At 42.0% G+C, this 23,922-nt stretch overlaps 1 protein-coding gene across 3 annotated transcripts in view; it reads right to left on the reverse strand.

Annotated features, from left to right (window-relative positions):
- FBXO9 (F-box protein 9) overlaps positions 1-23,922 on the reverse strand; it is a 133,792-nt gene that overhangs the window by 75,192 nt on the left and 34,678 nt on the right. For 2 of the 3 annotated variants that reach the window (XM_033938290.1, XM_033938292.1), the window contains exons 4-5: positions 17,594-17,654; positions 3,731-3,830 (exon numbers count right to left, since the gene is read on the reverse strand). In XM_033938290.1, the coding sequence (XP_033794181.1) occupies positions 3,731-3,830; positions 17,594-17,654 (161 nt within the window). The remainder of the gene's footprint in view (positions 1-3,730; positions 3,831-17,593; positions 17,655-23,922) is intronic. The other variant, XM_033938291.1, reaches the window with a different exon arrangement.

Consider the following 23,922-nt stretch of genomic DNA (forward strand, 5'->3'; position numbering starts at 1 on the left):
ATAATACTCCCAGATATTCAAGGGACTGTGTCAGAATCAGGTGGCTCTTTCAGAAGTTCACAATCCATCCCAGATTCAGCAGCACCTCCACAACTGCCTTTTCTCCTTTTGGATGGGACACAGCTCTGACGAGCCAATCATCCAAGTGCAGATGCGCCGGTCAACCCACTCTGCAGAGATGAATAGCCACTACCACCATAACTTTGGTGAATGTTTGGGATGCTGTTGCTAGCCTAAAGGGAAGCACTGATAATTGATAGTGATTTTCCAGCATAAGAGTTCTTGAGGAATTTCCTGTATTCTGGGAAGATAGGGATGTGAAGGTAAGCGCCTTTCAAATCCAAGGTGGTCAGAAACTCTCCTGGCTGCACCGCTCCAATGATCGACTAAACAGTTTCCATATAAAAAACTGTGGTACTCTCATGGCTGTATTAACATGTTTGAGATCTAAACTGGGCCTCCAATCCTCAGCCTTTCTTTGGCACAACAAAGTATATGGAGTATCTGCCAGAGTCCGAGTCATCTGGAGGAACTGGCTCTATGGTTTGGATGTTGAGCAATTTCTGTAGTGTTGCTCCGATCTTGTTTGTTTTTCTGACCGGCCAGCTGGCAAATCTACAAACCAATTGGAGAGAGGGCACACTAACTCTGATAATGTTCAGAACCCAGCGGTCAGACATTATATGTTCCCAAACCTCTGGAAAATCTGAGAGTCGACCTTCAATCTTCAGAGAAGTGTCATGAGGATTGGCTTCATTGTGGCTTTTTGGCTGGCACTGAACTGGTGGGAACTGGAACCTTGGTTCCTTTTGATCCCAGAAAACCGTTGTCTCAAGCCCTGAAAAGCTCTCTGGATAGAGGCTCCTGTGGAATATTAGCAAGACAGCCTCGAGTCGTGAATGGACTCTAGGCGCTCTGGGTCTGCTGTCTCGTAAAGATTTGGTCCGGCAATCTTGTGCACTGGTCATGAGATACTATACTGTTTCTTATACCCCCTAATTAACAACAAGGAATCATTGTGGCTTACATAAGATTAATAAGGATTCATAATAGTAAAATCAAGAATCAGTTAATTTAGAGTTCATGTCTTGGATTACAGTGAGAATAGATGTATGTTGAATTGATGGTAGGAAGGGATCTGTCATAAGCAGGCTGGAAGGCAATTTCAAATCTTGGGACCTTGGAACTTCAACTAAATTTACTGAGGATTGTTAGTTATTACATAGGATACAATATCCTATTTTTTCTACTTTAAAAATATTAGCTGCCCTCTTGGACAGAAATCTTACTATGCAAGCATAAGTGGATGCTGTAGTAATAAGGGTTTCTCTATACTATGAAAATTACGTTCATTAAGGGCTTTTTTCCATGACTATGCTTTTCAATTATTGGTGCAGTCTTTAGTTTTATCAGTTTTGGACTACTGTCTATTTCACCGGTCTACAAAAGAATTTTCAGAAACTGTGGTTAATTCAGAACTCCACAGTACTTTAATTTGAAAAAAAAAAATGGATTAGAGAATGACACGGTGACAGAATTCATCACCATTCCCTTCCCTGCAGATAACCATGGGAAATCATCCCGGGTCATTCTTTAGTGTCTATCTTAATCTCAGTCCTTCTACACCAGCATTTTTTAATGCAAGATTTGAGGGTCAGTGGTTCTGCAATTAAGAACATAAGAACATAAGAAGTTGCCTCCGCTGAGGCAGACCAGAGGTCCATCTCGCCCAGCGGTCCGCTCCCGCGGCGGCCCATCAGGCCCATTGCCTGAGCAATGGTCCCAGACTATCCCTATAACCTACCGCTACTCTTATCTGTACCCTTCAATTCCTTTATCCTCTAGGAACCTATCCAAACCTTCTTTGAAGCCTTGTAACGTGCTCCGGCCTATCACAGCCTCCGGGAGCGCGTTCCATGTGTCCACCACCCTCTGGGTGAAAAAGAACTTTCTGGCATTTGTTTTAAACCTGTCTCCTTTTAATTTTTCCGAGTGCCCCCTTGTACTTGTGGTTCCCCGTAATCTGAAAAATCTGTCCCTGTCTACTTTTTCTATACCCTTCAGGATCTTGAAGGTTTCTATCATGTCTCCTCTAAGTCTCCGCTTTTCCAGGGAGAACAGCCCCAGCTTTTTCAGTCTGTCAGTATATGAGAGGTTTTCCATACCTCTTATCAGTTTAGTTGCTCTTCTCTGGACTCCCTCAAGTACCGCCATGTCCTTTTTGAGGTACGGCGACCAATATTGGACACAGTACTCCAGATGCGGTCGCACCATTGCACGATACAGCGGCAGGATGACCTCCTTTGTCCTGGTCGTGATACCCTTTTTAATGATACCCAACATTTTGTTTGCTTTTCTTGAGGCTGTGGCGCACTGTGCCGACGCCTTTAAAGACGTGTCCACCATCACTCCCAGGTCTCTTTCAAGGTTACTTACCCCTAGCAGTGATCCTCCCATTTTGTAGCTGAACATCGGGTTCTTTTTCCCTACATGCATGACCTTGCATTTCCCTACATTAAAGTTCATTTGCCATTTTTTGGCCCATTCTTCTAGCGTCGTTAGGTCCCTTTGCAGATCTTCGCAGTCTTCCATGGTTTCAACCCTGCGGTAGAGTTTGGTGTCATCCGCAAATTTAATAACTTCGCAATTTGTTCCCGCCTCCAGGTCATTAATAAATATATTGAACAAGAGCGGTCCCAGCACCGACCCCTGCGGAACTCCGCTCGTGACCCCATGCCAGTCTGAGTAATGGCCCTTCACTCCAACCCTCTGTTTCCTGTCTGCCAGCCAGTTTTTGATCCATCGGTGGACCTCCCCTTGCACCCCGTGTCTCCACAGTTTTTTAAGCAATCTTTCGTGCGGTACCTTGTCAAAGGCTTTTTGAAAGTCAAGGTAAATGATGTCAATGGATTCTCCTTTATCCACCTGTCTATTTACTCCCTCAAAGAAGTACAATAAGTTTGTGAGGCATGACCTACCCTTGCAGAAGCCGTGCTGGCTCGTCTTTAGCTGTCCATTGTTTTCTATGTGTTCACAGATACTGTCCTTAATCAGTGCTTCATACTGATTCTTCCCTCTCTCCTTTAAGAATGACGCAGGGATGGTTTCCCATGGTTATCCACAGGGATGGGAACAGGGATGGAATAAACATAAAGGAATCCTATATGGAAGGCATGAAACCAAACAAGCTTAGATGGTAACACTAGTAATTGAGAAGCAAAGTTAATGCTGGGCAAACTTCAACAGTCTGTGTCCCATATAAGGCAAGACAGATCAGGATGGTCTGGAGTTAGCTCTAACAGCAACACCAGCAGTGGGGACCTGAAAATAGCAAGCACAAATCAAGTGTGCATATATGGTATCAATATCATACTTTATGAATTTATCTTGTTGGGCAGACTGGATGGACCATATGGGTCTTTATCTGTCATCATCTACTATGTTACATGTATAACATAAGTTCAGTTGCAGATTTTTGCTATTATGTATTTAAGTTTTTATCTCACCCTCATCCTGCCTCAAATTACACCCCTTTTCCAAGAACATATCTTTGGCCATTTGTTTCCACATATTTATGCAGTTTATGAATCTGCTGACCACATAAATGCTTTTGAATATCATTCTGATTATGTTTTTACAGTCTTGTTTGAAACTATAAACTTAATTCTGAATTTTCCTATGGCTCAAATATTTGCCTGTACACATGACACACAGGTTAATGGATACATACTAGCTTTTGCTGATTCCGTCACCATCAGGAGACCATGTATAGTTAATTTTAAACTCGATATCTGGCACAAGTTGCATGGCCCTGCGATAAAACTTGATGGCTGCAACAAAAAACAGTAAGATAAACAGCACAAAATACAGAAACGATTACAAAGTCCAACAATAATAGGAGTTCCCCCTTCCCCATTTTCCCAAATATCATTATGTGCTTGATGTCCCCCCCACCATCACCACATACACAAAAAAATTCCAGGCCTACCTTTCCTCTTCCTGCTTGTGTTTATGTTTAAATATAGCAAGTTTATTTTCTTGAGCGTTTCTTTGTATTCTTTTAGTTTCTTTAGATTTGTTTCCCCGAGTCTAATATTAAAATAGGGCCTGGCTGTTGCTTCATGGGTAAACTTTCAAAAACTCCAGTTTAAAAAAAAAAAAATCCTATAAAGCAAAGCTATTTCATGGGCTGTTCTCAACAGCAGGAGCAAAACAAACCTGACCCAGAAGATAGAAGAGTACTGCCCAAGTGCTAGAAATATCAGTTTCATAAAACTATAATCATAAGGCATGGCTCTTGGTGAAATACCTTTTAAATGCATCCGATTGAAAGTTTTGATAGGAGACGTTACACCCTGAGGTAGCTGAATAGTGAAACGCTGGCCACCAATCAACCAAGATAAGTTGATATTTTCATCTATCATATAGTATATTCATTTTTGATTACACTTTAAAGCAGTGCAGTGTCTTTTTATTAAAGGAGGTTTTTTTAGCCGGTGAGGTGAATGCCCTACCACCGCTATTCCACCATTGTGGAGGTGGGAGGGCCCTTGTCTGAGGCTTTTTCCTCCGTTGAGAATTGACTTCTCAATCTGCACCTTGATTTTTAATACACCATCAGACAGTATACATCTGACCATTGTGGAAGTGTTATTTATTATATTTGATATGGTAATACCAAAACAGTCCCAATATTTTCTATCTTATTTCACATTCCCTTCTGCTAAGGAATGTCGATATGAAAATTTTTTTGATAGACTACTTTCGTACCAGGCTGCGATCAGAGACAAGGAATTTAGTCAGCTAATAGCTAATGCTATATCGTACAAACATTTCAGGAAACTTTTGAAAACCTATTTATTTGATAAACTTCTGTAGTACATAATAACCAAGACATATTAATTTGTCTTTTGTAGTTCCTAAGATTGTCTCAGATTCTTAAAGTTGTGAACTGCATTAAACTATTTTAGGTAGGTATATAAATGATAATGTAATTGACCACCAATCCTAAAAGTTCTAGGAGGCATATGGTTGAGTTGGTGGCTGATTGGACTGCTTGAGGTGATGACGCCCTTATCAGCCAGTCATCCAGATAAGGGAACACATAAAAGCCATAAGAGCAAAGTGTTGCAGCTACTACAACTAAACATTTTTAAATACTCTGGGTGCTGACGCTACACCAAAAGACAATACCCTTAATTTATGTTCCCTTATATTGTCCAAACCCAACAAACAACTTTGGGGTGTTTTTCCCATTGGCCTACCAAGGAGATCAGTCAAGGTATTAACCATCCACCTCCAGAATGGACACAAGATCAAACAGTCCCACCAAATATGCAAGAATGACTCTACTGAAATATTACATCTCCAGCACTGATGAGACACCTGAGAAAACATTCTGTTCAATCGCTCTGGCGTATAGTACCATCGGGTCAATACCTTATAGGCATTCTCTTGGACCAAGGCACAGGGCTTTATATACCTCACCACATATAACCCCCCATTCTTTAGAAGTAAATATCTGCCCTAAGTCCCCTTCCCAGTGTCTCATATATGAGAAGTGAGTGATTGAATGCCCCTTCCAATACTGATACAATACTGAAATAGGTCGAGGAACTTTTTGTACAACCAGCCACAAATTCTCAAAATGTTCTTGCAACATAGGTGATCTAGATCCCCAGCCCTGGGCATTCATAAAATATTTGATAATAAGCCAAATAGTCCCCAGTGGGCAACTCATACTTCTGCTGGAGTGTTTCCAAGGATAGCACTCCATCCGACCCCAACAGGTCATGAAATTTTAACAACCCCTTTCTGAGCCCATTGATGGAAAACTTTTTATCTCATCCCGCAGGGAATTGAGGCTCTTCTTGTATAGCCACCAGGGAGGACACTAGAGCCCCATTCCCCAGCTTATCCCTTACCCATTTCCACACCAACACAAGATACCGAAGGAATGGATTATCAATACCCTGTTTCTAGGGGTGTAGCGTACCAGAGACCCAAAGCCTGTGTTTCAGCTAACTCAGACCCCCACTCCCTTGTTCCAATTGCACCCCACTTTTAAAGTCCCCTAGCTTCCAATCCAATAGCAATCGAAGCTGGGCCGATTGAAAATACTATAATAGATTGGGCACACCTCTACCTCCTACCTTTCTAGCTGCCCACATCAATTTTTGGGAAATTTGTGGAGGCTTCCGCTGCCAGATAAATCTCCGCACCCAAACCAGCCAATTCTGCGGATAGCACCGGTACTGGCAAAGTTTGAAAAAGAAATAACAATCTTGGAAGCACATACATCTTAATGACAGCTATCCTTACCCACCACGAAAGCTATAAACCATGCTACCGCTGTAGGTCTCTTCGAATTTGCCGATATACTAAAGGGTAATTCATAGCATATATTCTAGATAAATCTTTAGGAATGTGAATGCCCAAATATCAAATCCCATGTGAGGCCCATTGGAAAGGAAATCGTCCCTGAAGCCCACCAACCTCCAAATCATTCAATGTCAGGTTTATAATTTCCATTTTTATCCAAATTTATTTTAAACCCAGATACCCTCCCATAATCTTCAAAAATCTTCAATAAAATCAGAATGGAAACCTCTGGCTCTCCCACATATAATAAGATGTCATCAGCGAATAACGCAACACAATGATCCACCCCTTGCTGTGAAATCCCAGACAACCTAGGGTGAGTACGTTTACAAATAGCTAATGGTTCAACCGAGATGGCAAATAAAAGTGGTGAGAGCAGCACCCCTGTCGTGTCCCTCGCACTATAGGAAAAAACTCCATATAGGACTGATTAACCTGAAGGCAGGCCTTAAGCGTTTCATAAAGGCTTGCACCCAACTACTAAAGGAGACCCCCAAATCCATACGCCCCATAACTTAATAATAATAATAAATTTATTCTTGTATACCACCCAACCACGAAGTTCCAGGCGGTTAACAACAAAGAACATAAGAAGTTGCCCCCGCTGAGTCAGACCAGAGGTCCATCTCGCCCAGTGGTCCGCTCCCGCGGCGGCCCATCAGGCCTATTGCCTGAGCAGTGGTCCCTGACTATTTCTTTAACCTACCTCTACTCCTATCCCTATAACCTACCTCTACTTCTATCTGTACCCCTCAATCCCTTTGTCCTCCAGGAACCTATCCAAACTTTCTTTGAAGCCCTGTAACGTGTTCCTGCCTATCACAGCCTCCGGAAGCGCATTCCATGTATCCACCACCCTCTGGGTGAAAAAGAACTTCCTAGCGTTTGTCCTAAACCTGTCCCCTTTTAATTTCTCCGAGTGCCCCCTTGTACTTGGGAAGAACTGTACAATCAGTGAAAGGTACATATAAATGACAAGAAGAAAATTACATAGTTATTTAACAAACTTATCAAACAAGTGTGTTTTAAAAAATTTTCTAAAAACGTTGTAAGAATCTGTTTGACAGATAAGTGGGCTTAACCAAGAATTCAATTTGCCTAACTGAAAGGCAAATATCATATTCAAAAATTTCTTGTAACGACAATTCTTAACTGAAGAATATATGAACATAAACTTATTACGAGTGTTTTCTGATGAAGTATAAAAATTAAATTGAGAGGCTAGATATCCTGGAGCCAAACCAAAAAGAGATTTAAAACAAAGTCAACCAAATTTAAAAAGAATACATGCCTCAAAAGGCAACCAATGTAATTGTCGATAAAATGGACTAATGTGATCATATTTTTTCAGGCCAAAAATTAAGCGCACTGCCGAAAATTAAGCCAAAGAAAGCCCCACAAAACCCTGTCGAAAGCTTTCTTGGCATCAATTGCAATCAGGACAGCCCTATCTGATCGTTTATGTGCTTCCCACAAGAGATGTAAAATACGCCTAATATTATCACTCATTTGCCTTCTCTGGATGAACCCCGACTGATCCAAGTGGATCAAATTGGGGAGCACTCTCCCCAACCGAAGTGCCAATACGTTAGCCAGAATCTTAGCATCCGAACCGCCGAGAGGTACTCCATTAACCACTCTCACCAGTATAAGCCCCAACTGTGCCGAAAATTGTTTATAGTATCTGCTAGTATAACCATCCAAACCTGGAGATTTTCCATTTTTCAGTAACTTAATCACAACTAAGACTTCCGGCAGTGTAATGGGTTCCTGTAATATCTCTCTATCCCAGGGGTCCCCCAAAGTCCCTCTTTGAGGGCCAAATCCAGTCGGGTTTTCAGGATTTCCCCAATGAATATGCATTAAAAGCAGTGCATGCACATAGATCTCATGCATATTCATTGGGGAAATCCTGAAAACCTGACTGGATTCAGCCCTCAAGGAGGGACTTTGGGGACCCCTGCTCTATCCCATTCCGACAACTCTGGGATAGGTAAAGCATCTAAAAACCTTGTTTACACCTCTGTATCTACCGGGTCCGGCACTCCATATAACCTTCCATATAACCTTGAATAGAAACTCAAAAAAGCCTGATGAATGGCCCAATCAGTAACCTGCATCCCTCCCCTTTCATCCTTTACCCGAGCAATGGTGGCTCTGGACTGCTTGATCCCTATATATCTAGCCAATTGGGAACTAGCTTTGTTACTATGTTCATAAACCTGTAGTTTAAAACGCTCTCTAATGCGTTCTGTCTCCTCCACCTGGTATTGATATAGTTTATCTCTCACTCTTTGCAATTGAGACAAAATCAGGGGGTCCGGGTGAAGTTTATGAGTTTTCTCCAACTGGAGCAATTTTTCACGTAATTGAAGATAGCTTTGGGTTCTCTGTCGCTTATATCTAGTCCTCCACTAGCTAAGAACCCCCCTAACAACCACCTTCAAGGCGTCTCACAGGGTAGCATCAGAAACCTCCCCATTGTCATTCATTCCAAATATTCCCGTATAGTTTTTTCCACTGCAGCTACCACCAGAGGAGCACTCAAAAGTGATTCATTGAGTCTCCAATAGCACCTACCCCCTTGTTCAAGAAGACACTGACAGGCCACCCAAACCGGGGCATGATCTGAAATGTGCATCGCCTCCATTTCTGCTCTTTTCAACCCTCCCCCTGATTCCTATGAATCCATACTCCATCTAGTCTAGTATAAATTTGCTGAGCAAGTTAGTAATAGGTGTAATTCCTCTGGGACCCATGTAGCAGCCTCCAACTATCAATCAATCCCAAAGAAAGCATCAGAGCCCTAAAAGCCTTACTATGACTCTTGAGGGCACCTCTCCCTCCCCAAGAATGATCCAAGGAAGGATCTGGGGGAACATTAAAGTCCTCACCCAAATACATTACACCCTGTACGAAAGAACCCAGCTCATCATGGAAGCCCCCCAAAAAAGCTGCTTATGCTGTATTGGGTCTATAAACATTTACAATTATAAGGGAGCGAGCCTGCAAGGCACCTCTTAATGCCAGACATCACCCCAATTTGTCTCTATACATCTGATTGATTTGTAATCCCAGCTCCTTTCTTACCAGGATAGCCAGCCCCCCGGCCCTTGATGTGTCCAAATCAAATCAAATTGTGGCTTTTGCAACAAGGTTGCATCTCTTGTGATAGACAAATATCCCATTTCATATGCATTATTTCCCGAAAAACTATGCTCCTCTTGCACAGACTATTTAACCCATTAACATTCAAAGAACCTATGATCACCTCTAATTCCCCGACCTCTCGCCCACCCTACCCCATCCTCTGCTGTTCCCAGAATCTGTCCCATCCTCTCTGTCCCCTCCCCCCCATAAAACTGATCCAGACGTTTTCGGGTCAGCCTTAGTCTCCTTCCCCACGTTCACCCAAAACCCCTTGACCCCCAAATGTAACATATGCTCATTACCCACTAATTCACATAATCACTCAAAACCCACCACTGCTACCCTCCCCAACACACATAGCAGCTCTCCTCTCAAACCCCATAATAACACATTTCAAAAAGAAAACATGGTATAAAATATGCATAAATACAACACATCTGTACTTAGCAGACCATTCCCAACCCATCTCACGTACCTCCCACCAGTTCCTCCACACACTCCCCCCCCCTAGCACATTCACTCCAAGCACACAACCCTCCCCATCACCCTCAAAAAACCAAAAATAAAAAACCCACACTCGATCCTCCTAGGCTGCTAAGTAACCCATGTAAATAAACTGTAAAACATTCAGCAGGATGACAAGAGACACCAAACCAGATCAGACTGCCTGTGCGGGCTTCAAACTCGCCACACTGGAAACTTTTTGCCACTGTCCACCTTTCTCTGCACCCGTAGCTGGTAAGTGCTGCACATTCTGATCTGGTATTGTTCCACAGCCCAAGTCTTTCATGGCCATCCATGCGTCTTCCACCGAGTCCACCTTACGATTGTCCTCTACTTGGCATTGAAAATCCTCTAGTTGTGCCACTGCCAATTCAGCCACAGTTTGTCTCCTGCACTGTCATCGCCATGTGCTCTATGTGATCTTCAGAGGCCGCCACACAACCCCCCAGCTCACCCACCTCCACCTGAATCTCGGCTAGTGCTGCCTTTACATCCGCTCTCACTCCCACCATCTCAGCTTTCAACTCCCGGAACCACTGCTCCACATTCCCTGCAGCAAGCAACTCACCCTCTGATGGAGGTGCTGTGGATTGTCTGGCCTGAGCCGCCGAGGTTTGTTGTGCCATTTTGGCTGGGCCCACCGGGGAGCTGCTCACATGCGATCGTGTTTTCACACTCACAGTGCCTGGAAACTGGAACTTTTCAAGTTTTTTCTTGCTCACCATGCACTTCACGATCAAGCAGTGCCGTTTGAGCGTCCCCAACTGCCTCGGAAGGTAATTTCATGATTGCAAAGTTCAAGCCCCAACAGAGCTCGAAAATTAAGCTGCCATACTTCCAAGATGACGTCACTTCCTCTCTTCACTATCCTTTCTTTCAGCAATGCTTCCATTATTTTTCCAATAACCGAAGTGAGGCTTACCAGTCTGTAGTTTCCCGCTTCATCTTTGCGACCACTTTTGTGAATCGGCACCATATCCGCTCTTCTCTAATTCCCAGAAACTTCTCTGAGCTCCCTCAGTATCCTGGGATGGATCATGTTCGGTCTCATCGCTTCGTCCACCTTCAATTTTTCAAGTTGTTCATAAACACTTTCTTCCGTGAACAGCACAGTATCTACTCCATTCTCATGTGTAGCATTCCAATGGCCACGTGCCATCTAAAGAAGGAATCCAATCCAGATTGTCTTTCTATGACTCTGCTCTACTTCAGTGTGCTCTCTAGCTCCACCTACAGTTAATACCAAGCACCGAGAACCATTGTACAAATGTGAAGTAGAGACACCCATGGCAATGAAGACCATAAACAAGCGTTCTGCTCAAAAATAAACATGAAAACAAATGCATCAAGGGAGCTCAAAAACAACCCCTGCATAAAACTGTGACATATAGACAGTCTTCCTAGCCCAAGGACTGACTAACATCCAAGAAATAACTTGGAGAAGCATAAACGGACAGTAGGCAGGCACAGGAAGGACAGAAGTCTAGAATGTCTCCCCTATCTACTAGAAAAGAGTTTACCAGGGTAAGTACATAATCTATTTTTCCAGTACAATAGGGGAGACATTCTAGACAAGTGGAACGTACCAAAGAAATCCCTAAATGCCAGGATGGGTTAACTGCACCAACCCAGAAAAACGAGAACCTGAAGGCAGAGGCCTTTCTCACTGCCACATCCACTCTAATATTTGGCAAATGTGTACAAAGAGGACCGTGTTGCTGCCCTGCAGATTTTCTCAAGGGAGACCACACTAACTTCGGCCCATGAAGAAGCCATAGTCCTAGATGAATGCACATTAACAGAGACAGTAGACTGAGTCCCGGCCAGAATATAGGCTAACAAAACAGCCCCAAAGATCTATCCAGAAATAGTGGCCTTGGAAGTGGGGGCCACTCAAGAGAATGAGTCAGCACAAACAGAAGGTCAGAATGACAAAAGGTAAAGAAGAAACACTCTGCTCACAGCAAGTTTCTTCAAAAGACAATCTTGGGGTCTGGAGCCAGTAGGCTGAAAAACAGGCAAACGCACCTCCTGATGAACATTGAAGACGAAATCAACTTCAGCAGGAAAGAAGAAAATGTGCACAAGAAAGACCAGAATCTGAGAATCAGTAGAACTGCACTTGACATGAAAGAGCCTGAAGTTCGGATATATGGCTCACTGAAGTAACAGCAACCAGAAAGACTACCAGGAAAGTCAAGGCCAAGAAGGAAGCATCCAAAAGAGGCTCAAATTAATGCTATCCTCTCAACATCCATTGCACTGGAATTGGAGAATGTCCACCATTTCTGCCCTGGAGTCCTCCTCCATCTCTAATTTATATATCTTGAGCCATCTGCTTTACAAAAATCAATGAGTGAGAGCTCCTCAGGTAACAATTTATGCCACTTGTGAGGTGGGGAGGGATCTGAAGGGAGATACCTAGGTACCCCTCTTCTCAGAAGTCCACAAGCTCTTCATCAGAGTGCCAGAAGCACTAAGATTCAGATTTATACAAATACTCCATAAGAGATGTTCGATTCTCTGCATGTCTCTCATTACTGACAGACCTTGACCAAGACATCAAGGATTTCAGAGGCAAAGTTTCCTCTCCTGATGCACTGGAAACAATTGCTGCAGCCAACATTAATTGAGATCCCCTTCTAAGTCTCAGTGTTGAAGTGTCTCCTAAAGTCAGTGTGTGGCTCTCAAGAGTCCTGGATCACTTCTGGTCTCGATGTAGACTATGTTGAAGCTGCAGTATTGAATTGAGTGAAGCAGCATCCGATCGTCTCCTAAAGCTTCTTCGTGAGTTGCTCCTTGAAAGCTGCTATTAACAAAGGTATGAGCATCATAGCAGGCTTGGCCACATCCTCCTGAGTCTTGGGTATTGAGATGGCGATGTCTGACTTGAACAGCACAGATAGCAGGGTATGGCAAAGACCGTTCCAAGGCTGGACTGTGTGTGTGTGTATACATATATGAATATTTGCAGACATTATGTATGTATGTGTATATATATATATATATATATATATATATATATATATATATAAATAAACATATATATAAATACACACACACACATATATATATATATATATATATATATATATATATATTTGCAGACATTAAAGAAAAAAAACCTTTAAAAGATAAGTTAACAAAGGACCAGGAAATTAGAGAGAGAGAGGAAAAAAGGGAATAACATATATACAGGGTGCCCATAAAAAAAACTCCTTGATTTTAAATGGTTACAAAATCAAAACTTATTGGAATATGTTTATAAATAAGATGACAGCAAATACATGTCCCAAAAAGCACGGTTAGCAAGATCTTACACAATCATTTGTACTTTCAGCCTTATAAGCTGCAATTGGTGCAGAAGTTACAACCTTCGGACAATACAACGCAACAAAATGACCAGGTGTTCCTCAAGTGGCCTTCCAACACTGATGCCAGTACATACCTACCCTAATCATGTATTGTAACACCATCACAGAAGTTCATGTATAGAAATCCATCAAAGAAACTCCCTAACTCTGTATTGTAACACCATTCCTGAAACTCATGTAAACCAAAGCTTATGGAAACCACTCTGAATTGACTCCCTAGTCCAGGGGTGTCCAATGTCGGTCCTCGAGGGCCGCAGTCCAGTCGGGTTTTCAGGATTTCCCTAATGAATATGCATTGAAAGCAGTGCATGCACATAGATCTCATGCATATTCATTGGGGAAATCCTGAAAACCCGATTGGACTGCGGCCCTCGAGGACCGACATTGGACACCCCTGCCCTAGTCATTAGTAGCAGTATAGAAGCTTTCAATAATCTACTCCAAAAGCTTTTCTCTTCCATAAATCCCTCTCTTTGACAGCTGGGAATACAGAGCATAAATGAGGGGGATCGTAGTCAGCTCCCAGGCATTGCATGCATCAAAAATAAAGTATCTACAGTTTAATGGATATATCCTCTTACACCAGGAACACTTTTTGAAGTTGCTGGAGGTTTTAGACATATCACCTGGAAAAACAGCCAATGAGAAATCAAATGACACAATGATGAAAGATACACAGACAGAACTCTAGGTCTAATCCAGTGTTCTTCAACATTTTTACACCTATGGACTAGCGGAAATAAAATAATTATTTTGTGGACCGGCATCGGTCCACTGACCGGCAGTTGAAGAGCACTGGGCTAAGTCATGGGCCAGACACCGCCCCTCTCTGCCTCAGACCCTGCCCAGATAATAGTACTACTTGTAACACTATTTTTTCCATTCATTTTTCATATATACACACAATATAATCTTATTAACAACACATAATGCTTAACCACAAAATTAAACTACACAAAACAGACTATATGCTTCTCAACATTCATTCCTACCAGAACACAGATAACCCCTATGCAAGCACAGGACCAAAAACTAAAAGTACTAATATATACAAACGAAACCCTAAGATTCAAGACTCTGCATGCAGTACACCCCCAGAGAAAAAGAAACAAATGTATTTCTTTCTGAACAGTGCAAAATATAGACAGCAGATGAAAATTCTCAAAATTAACACAATTCAACCACTAAATTGAAAATAAAATAATTCCCTCTACCTTTGTTGTCTCCCTCCCTCCATCCCGGCAGTTGGGTGAGGCTGGGTGTCCTGCCCTCTCTTGTTTACAAACAACGCCTTGATTAAGCCAGCTGTCTCTCTTGTCTTCCTCCCCCTCTGTAATTCTGCTATATCTTTTTTGAGATGTAGCAACCAGAATTGCACACGGTATTCGAGGTGCAGCTGCCCCATGAAGTGATATAAGGACATTAAAACATTCTCATCTTTGTTTTCTGTAACGGGCTCTTGTGGCCTGAACAAGAATCTTACAGTAATCCGTCTTTGTCTGTCACATCTAGAAAAATACCTCAGTCTGCAGTTCAGAACAATCAGTGGGTTTATATTAAAAAAACAGAACCTGAGCTTCTTTTGAAATAGTTTTGTTTTAATTTTATTCACTACCACAATCATTTTCCTGGAGGTTAGGAAGAAAGACAACTCAGGTGACTGTTTGCAATAAATAATATTTAAAGCATTTAACATATTATACTTTTCAATAGAACTTGTATTACAAATGCTCTTTCCAGATATGTATAAATTTAATGCTTTGTAAAACCAAGAACAACTTCTAACTAGTGCTAGACTTTTGAAATACCAGCACTCCCACCTGGTTGTTTTATGCTGCCCGTGGCCAGCTCCCTCTTCCTCACTGCCGGTCTGCGGCCGGAACATGCCTTGGGCCTGAGGAGATCAGTTCACAAAGCCACACGCATCCACGGACTGGCAGTTGAAGAACACTGATCTAATCTAACCCAATTCAAGTTGAGGAGGAAAAATCCCCAAAACTTAGTAATGACAATAAAATCTAACTAGGGCAGGGATAGGCAATTCCGGTCCTCGAGAACCGGAGCCAGGTCAGGTTTTCAGGATATCCACAATGAATATGTATGAGATGGATTTGCAAGCACTGCCTCCTTGAGATGCAAATCTATCTCATGCATATTTATTGTGGATATCCTGAAAACCTGACCTGGCTCCAGCTCTCGAGGACCGGAGTTGCCTACCCCTGAACTAGGGCAAGCTACAAGGAAAAAAAATAACCATGAAAGTGACACACAGAAGAAATATTTTCAAAACAAAAAACAACACCGAGGTGATCACGCCAAGAAAGATGTATGACTAACTGCAGAAACTAGGGGCTGATGGGATCCTACAACAGCCACAAGTGGGAACAGACATATGCATGTGGAATGGAGTGTTCAAAAGTTACGGAAAAAAAGTTTCCACATGGATTCTGTCAGATGATGTCATCCATTTGTGAGGATTCAGCTATCCAGATTGCCTTCAGAGAATATATAATTTTCCTGTAGCATTTACTAGATCAGGGGTGGGCTGCAATCCAGTCGGGTTTTCAGGATTTCCCCAATGAATATGCATTGAAAGCAGTGCGAACTGATCTCATGCATATTCTTTGGGGAAATCCTGAAAACTCGACTGGATTCCAGCCCTCAAGGACCGGAGTTACCCACCCCTGAACTAGATGATTAGAACAGATTATATCAATTAAATACTACTACTTATGGGGAATTTTAGGAAACATCTAAAAACATACCTGTTCCTGAAGTATTTAGGCAACTAACTTGTACAATCCTACTCCACAATAACTGATCTCTAGCGCTGTTAATAACTAGCTTCTAACCTTGTTAATTCTAATTAATTTGTAACATCTTTTAACCATTGTAAACCGCATAGAACTTCACGGTCTTGCGGTATATAAACTGTTATTATTAAATAAGGAATAAAATGCATTGTTAATCTATAGAAGTTAAATTGGTCTTAGAGAAAAAAAGGTATATAGTAAATCATGGCACAGGAAGATCAAAATGGCTCATTCCTGGAGAAGAGGATGAGGAGAGGCATCTATGGCTGGAAAAGTTAATCACACACCTCTCTCCAACTACAAAATTTTTAAACAAACTATATAAAATAATCAAACCACCACATTTTGTGGTATGGATATTTGGACCAGCCATGGGGCACAGTTAAGAGAAGGAAGACTCTCGCTTAGGAAGGGACCCCTGCTGACCATAGCATGACATTCAGACAAGTGTCCTAGTGTGCTTCTCAAAACTGTCCTCCAGCTAGTCAGGTTTTCAGGATATCCACAATGAATATGCATGAGAGAGATTGGTATTGCTTCCATTATAGGCAAATCTCTCTCATGCATATTCACTGTGGAGGTCCCCCAGGATAGGTTTGAGCCCACTGCTCTAAAACAGTGTTTTTCAACCTTTTTAAACCTTATGGACCGGCAGAAATAAAAGAATTATTCTGTGGACCGGCATTGGTCCATGGACTGGCGGTTGAAGAACACTGGGCTAAGTCGTGGGCCAGACCCTGCCCATCTCTACATAATCTCCACCCCAGACCCCGCCCCCATAATAGTACTAATTGCACCTTGCACGTCCCATGCCTCATCTGGAAGCCTTCCCTCCGACATTGCAACGTCAGAGAGAAGGCTTCCGTTTCAGTCGCAGGATGCCCGTAGGAGCCACTGCCCGTGGCTTTGTGCACTGAATCAGTTAGGAAGAGGGAGCTGGCTCGAAGATAACGCCACATTGATCACACTGTGGACCGGTGGTTGAAGAACACTATTTTGGGCCTGATGCACATGCTAGCCCTGTGGACCGGCAGGAAATTTCTGTGGACCGGCACTGGTCCATGGACTGGTGGTTGAAGAACACTGCTCTAAAACACTATTCCAGTCTTTAAATCAGCAAGGACTCCTCAACTGCCCAAGCCAATTGTACAGGATTGGGAGAGAGGAAAAGGAAACAACATACTGTTACCAAATAAGAAATAAATTACATTACATTACATTACAAATCAGTTCAGCTCATACTTCTGCAGCAAAAATCAACAGTGTTTCTGAGGCTCAGCTGATTTGCCTCTCTACAGCTTCAGAAGTATCAAATAATTGTCAGGATAATTGTTTGAACTCCAAGAACTTATTTGGAGGACAGTACTGTACCTTCATAAAGAGCTCCGTTTTGTTCTTGCTCCGCTGCTTTCAGGAACAATTCTCTTGCCTGCTTAATAAAATTACATAAACAAAGTTTGGCTTTGGAATAGCAGTTGTAAAAGCATACAAACTAAACAATAAAAAGCATCTGTTTAGAAATGCAACATTCAGGACTTCTGGAACTGCATAGCTTCATATCATATCAATACGTGTATTTTCAGGTGGACTTCCTGGGGCTCCAGGCCACACAATGGTATAAATTGATATCTGGATTCATGAATAAAAAACCAAAAACTGGTCTTCGGGACATTTGGAGCAGTGGTCTCAAACTCAAACCCTTTGCAGGGCCACATTTTGGATTTGTAGGTACTTGGAGGGCTTCAGAAAAAAATAGTTAATGTCTTATTAAAATGACAATTTTGCATGAGGTAAAACTTTTTATAGTTTATAAATCTTTCCTTTTGGCTAAGTCTTAATAATAATATTGTAATTTATAGCTAAAGAGACATATAATCAAAAAACTGTATTATTTTACTTTTGTGATTATGATAAACATATTGAGGGCCTAAAAATAGTACCTGGCGGGCGCATGTGGCCCCCGGGCCGCATGTTTGAGACCACTGATTTGGAGTATTGAGATTAAGCATCAAATTTCTGCATCTCAATGGCCACAAATTTGGACTTGGAGGTTGAGATGTACAATGTCGGCATCTATGAGACAAACATGGTTTTTTCTTTTACATAGAACTTTTTGGACCCGTTTGTTTACAAAAGTTAGATAGCTCTAAGTCTAATAGATGTTGGCATTGTAATCTTGAAATAGGGACTCTAGATCATTTATTATTTTATTGTCCATTAATCTTGGCCTTTTAGAAATCAATATGGGGTCAAATAAATTGTTTATTGGAAAACCCAGTTGCGTTATCATATGATACTGTTTTATTTGGCATGTCAATGAGGGCTAAAAGCCAAATATCATCTAAGAATAACAAGCTTTTGCTAATTATGACAGGAGTCGCCATACAACAAATAACGAGTAATTGGAAAAATTGGAGGAGACTTAACTACAGTTTTTGGTGGAATTTGTTGTGCCACATATATAAAATGGAAAAAACAATATCTATACAGAAAGGAAATTTTAAAAGATTTCAAGATGTGTGGGGGCCATTAACAAATTATTGCAATGAATAGATTTCATTTTACCCTGTATGGTATAAGCTCAAGTTAGGGGGAGGGGGGATAATTCTAAAGTTGTTTATAAATGAGAAGAAAGATAGGAAAGTATTTATTAAATGATATAAATGATTATTACATAATATGAAAAGGGTGGGAGGGAGGGAGAGAAACTATATAAATTTGATTATTGTTGATCATTAAGTGTTTTATGTAAGTTTAAATGATTGTACCTGCTTGATACACTTACTGTAAGTTTGAAAAATGAATAAAGAATTTATAAAAAATTTAAAAAAATAAAAATATATGTGTATCAAACAAGCCATAGCATTACATTCAGAGAACGAAGTCCAAGAAAAAGAACAAAGCACTAACTCAAGTCTGTCAGACTGACAAGTATCTTCCCAGCTACCAATGAATGTATCATAATATCCTATAATTTCTCCTCTTATAACCCTCAACACAGATATTATCAACAAGAGATCTTACAGCACCAAGGCACTGTAACTAGGATAAAAACCTTGTCAGTACTGTATGGCAGTGGTTTCCAAACTGTGAGTCAGGACACCAAATGCAGTAATATTACCACAAATGGAGTCACAGAAAGATGTCTACTCTCTCTCACTCAGTGACCTATGCCTAAGAGTGGCAATCAGCAATAGGTCATGTGTGAGCAGCCTATTAAATCTGAAGTCCATGCAAAGAAATCACAGCTACTTACCTATAACAGGTGTTATCCGAGAACAGCAGGCAGATATTCTCACACGTGAGCGATGTCATCCATAGAGCCTGGTACGGACAGTGCAAAAAAGTGTACTGTCACTTTTCAAAGTCTCAAGACTGCCTGTACTGCTCATGTGCTGGTGCCTTCCTACCCGACGTCGGCTCGTGGGACCATTAGTTCAGTTTAAAAAAAAAAAAAAAGCTAAGCAGCCCACTAGGGGAGGAGGGAGGATCATGAGAATATCTGCCTTCAACCTTCAAGGGAAAACCTGGAAGCCGTATGAGCAGAATGTCGCCACCACTACCACCAAGAATTTCATGAATACAACGGGTGCTGAAGTGAGTCCAAATGGGAATACCTTGCAGTGTTCTCCCCAGAAATTTTTTTCAACCGGGTGGCATGAAAAAGTAGCCAGGTGGGGCGGGACGGGAAATTTGGTGAATAGGGTCATTAAATCCAGTGGCATACCTAGTATATATATGACAGCCAGTGCTAATCATTTTTAACAACCCTCTCCTCTATATAAAAAAGTTATTTTTAGTAATAATCCACATATCGCACAAGAGTGTACCTAGGAAAAGGCAGCATCTTAAACACTGCAGTGAGCACTAGAACACCAACACATACATTGTAAAACTAAACAAACCAGATCCTGCACAATCAATTGATCCTGTACAGTCGATGCTAACAAAAAACCATGTCCTTTTCATACACACAACATAGATACACCCTCGCCCAATATGGAGTAATCACAAACTAAAAATAAAAATATGTAGACAAAAGTTAAACTGAACCGCCAAGATACCAGACTCTGCATACAATACAACACCACAGAAACAGTGACACTTGTTCCCTAATACTGTGCAAAATATAAAGACAGTAGATGTAAATTTGAAAAAACTGATACATAACAATCACCACTTTACAAATTAACAAATAAAAATAAAAACATAAACTGAAGATAAGAATATACCATTTTATTGGGCTAATCAATTTTTCAATTAATTTTCAGAGGCCATAGCCTCCTTCTTCAGATCAATATAGTATACTGCTGTTACATTATACTGTCCTGACCTGAGAAAGGGGGTTTTGGTCTCTAAAAGTTAGTAAAAAATGTATTAAAATAAGTCCAATAAAAAGATTACCTTATTTTCTGTTTCTAAAAGTTTTATCAATACTATTTTATTCTAAAGCAACAAAAAATATTTTTTCTATCTTTTGTTGTTTCTGCTTTAATCATCTTGTCTTCACTCTCTTCTTTCTAGCCAGCATGTCCTCTCTCTGTCTTCCATGCAGCATCAGCCTCTTCCATCCACTGTCCGCCCTCTCCCTGTTCCATATGGCATCTTCCCTCTTTCTATGCTCCTTCCATAAACTGTGCCCCATCTCTCCTTTGTACATGATTGATTTCAGCTCTGCCACCTCTCCATTTTTCTCTCTCTGTCACCACCTCCTCTGGCATCTCTCTATTTTCCTTTCTTTCTTTCCTTCCCACCCCACGGTCTGGCATCTCTGTCTCCTTCCCTTCCCTGATTCCCTGGCATCTCTCTCCTTTTCTTCCATCTCTCCCTCCCCCTACATGCCCTGGCATCTCCTTTCATTCCTTCCTTTCCCACCCTCCCTCATCTTTCTTCTAAACTAAACTAAACCTTAGGTTTGTATACCGCACCATCTCCATAGTCGTAGAGCTCGGCATGGTTTACAGGAATTGGGATGAGAAAGGAACTCCAAGGAAAGGAAGAAGATAGGAGGAAAGAAGAATGTTTAGAGGACTAGGATATCAGAGGAGGAGGGAGTGTTACATCTTTGAGAATAGCCAGGTTTTCAGATGTTTCTTTCTCCCTCCAGTTGCGTGCAGCAATTCTCTCCCCCCTCTGCTCCCTTTCCTCCGTCACCCCATCCCCGGTCATGAACTTCTTCGGGCAGCAGCAGCAGCATTCACAATTCGCTGCTGTTGCCGGCTTCGGGCCTTCTCTGTTGGATTCTACCTTCATGGAAACAGGAATTAGGCAGGACCCGGCAGAGAGGAAGGACTGAAGCTGGCAACAGCAGCGAATTGTAAACACTGCCTGAAGAAGTTAATGATGCTAGGCCTTGGAGCAACCAGGGCAGCCCACTTCTCCCACCAACCCCCCCCGGCTGACTCTCCTATCTCTCCCTTCCATGCGTACCCCACCGTGAGATGACCGACAAACCTCCCTCCAGCAGCATTGGCAGCCGCAGCAATCTAAACAGTTATAGCTATAATACCAAGAAAATTGCTTCATTAATCAAAAATAATATCACATTTTAAGAAAAATGGAGCTTTGTAATCAGTAATTTGAGGGACTCCAGGAAGGGCTTTCAAATTTTTAAAAAAAATTATTTTCTGATCAAGTACAATCAAATTCATGGGGAAAACTTCAATTCAGTTTTTCCAACTTTAGATTTTTCTGAACAGCCTTTGAAAGCAGACATGGAAGATTGGCTCAGCCTTCTGGACAGGACAATGTGGTGGTGACACTTCTTTCACTCACTGTTTGTCCTTTTGTGGGAGGAAGGCCCAGCTGTGAAAAGGAGGAGCAGGAAAAAGGGAGTGGGGGCTCTGAAAATGACAATGAAGAAAAAGCAAATTCTGTAGTGACAGTAAAGGAGAGGTAAAAGACTGCTCAGTTTGGCTCTTCTGAGCTGCCAAAAACAAAAAAACAAAAAACCCCAGCTGAAATAACTACAACGAAAACAGCAGAGCACTAGTACTAACAAGGGCGCTTGCAAGAATTTCCATTAAGATGGCAATTCGTTAGTGCACTTTTTAAACAAATTATTTATAGCAGTACAGCCACTCTGCTCACACGTTTATTTTGAAATTCAGCTGGTTATAAGTAATAAAAACCCCATATACACCACCAACAACCCCACGGCGCCCGATACCTTCTCACTCTGGCCACTTTCAACCCCCACTCTCGCGCTTCCTGTGCACCTGCGTTATAGAAGCGATTGAGCACGCCGGTCTCGCCAAAGTCCAGTTTGCTGAAGTGCAGCAGCTCCAGGGCGGCTGCCACACTCTCGCACGCCTCCTGCAGGCACTGCAGTACCACTGCTGGGCTCACCTCATTGATTACATACGGCCACCATTGTCCTCCTGTTGCTACTGCCTGCGCCAGTAAAATGCTGGCTGTGGTTACCACAGCCGATGGCCCCTCACTGCACCACTTGATAAAAACAAAGGAGCGATGTTGTAGAGAAGTGCTGCTGGGTCCTGCCTTCGCGGAAACAGAAAGTAGGCAGGACCCGGCAGCAAGAGCAGCAAATTGTAAGTTAGCCCGTAGCGAACTCATGCTCCAGAACTCTGACGTGTGTGTGCTGGCTTGCCCAGGGTCACAAGGAGCAGCGTGGGTTTGAACCCACAACCCAGGGTGCTGAGGCTGTAGCTTTAACCACTGCGCCACACTCTCCCCACTGTTCTGAAACGAAGATACGTCCTGTGGATAAAGTAACTAGAAATGTTGTGTAAGCTTCCTTGAGATCTAGAGAGCAGAACCAATTGTTAATTTCCAACAGTGGAAGAAGGGTCCCTGGAGAGACTATATGAAACCTCTCTCTCATCAAGTTCTTATTGAGTGCTTGGTAGTCTAGGATTGGGCATAGACCTCTGGTCTTTATTAGCATGAGGAAATACTTTGATTAGAACTCAATGCCCCTCTCCTGCACCAGGACTTTTTCTATAGCGTTTAGCTGGAGAAGAGCTGAGAGTTCGTTGTGAATGAGGATTTTCTGGTGGGAGGTGAAAAAGGACTCCCTTGGAAGGTGGACTGGTGATCTTTTCTGAAGATGGAGAGTGTAACCTTGCTTGATTATTCAAAGGACCCAACTGTGTCTGATGTTATGAGGGCCCACCTGTGGTAGTAATGGATTAGATGGCATCCAATGGGAAGAGAGTTAGGTTGCTGAATATTGGCTAAGCTCTCTGTGATAGAGTCAAAAGGATTGTTGCGTCTTTTGTTGAGAGTGTGGTTGTGATTTCTGAGGACATTGTTGTTGTTTTTGTCGCCTCTGCATTGAGCCCTGGAAGAGGCGGAGGGTGAATTATATCTGCACTTATAATAATAGGAGACCCTTCTGGGAGTATAACAACATGCAGTTGACTGAGACTTAGACGGTTTTGTCAAAAAGAGAGTGGTCATGGAATCTTCATGGTTTTTAATTTTTTGAGTAGCTGTTTCAATTTTGTCATCAAATAGCTCATCTCCAAAACAAGGAACATTAGCCAACCTCTCTTATACATTGGCATCGAGATCTGATACCCGAAGCCAAGCTTGTCTCCGCATGACAATGGATACAGCAGACGTTCTGGATATTACATCGAAGACTTCCTAGTATCTAACAGACTATTGGTAATACTATATATACTCAAATATAAACAATGATTTTGGGGCCAAAAAAATGACCCAAAAATGGGGGT

This window comes from Geotrypetes seraphini, chromosome 3, assembly GCF_902459505.1.
Source record: "Geotrypetes seraphini chromosome 3, aGeoSer1.1, whole genome shotgun sequence".
Lineage (NCBI taxonomy): Eukaryota > Metazoa > Chordata > Amphibia > Gymnophiona > Dermophiidae > Geotrypetes > Geotrypetes seraphini.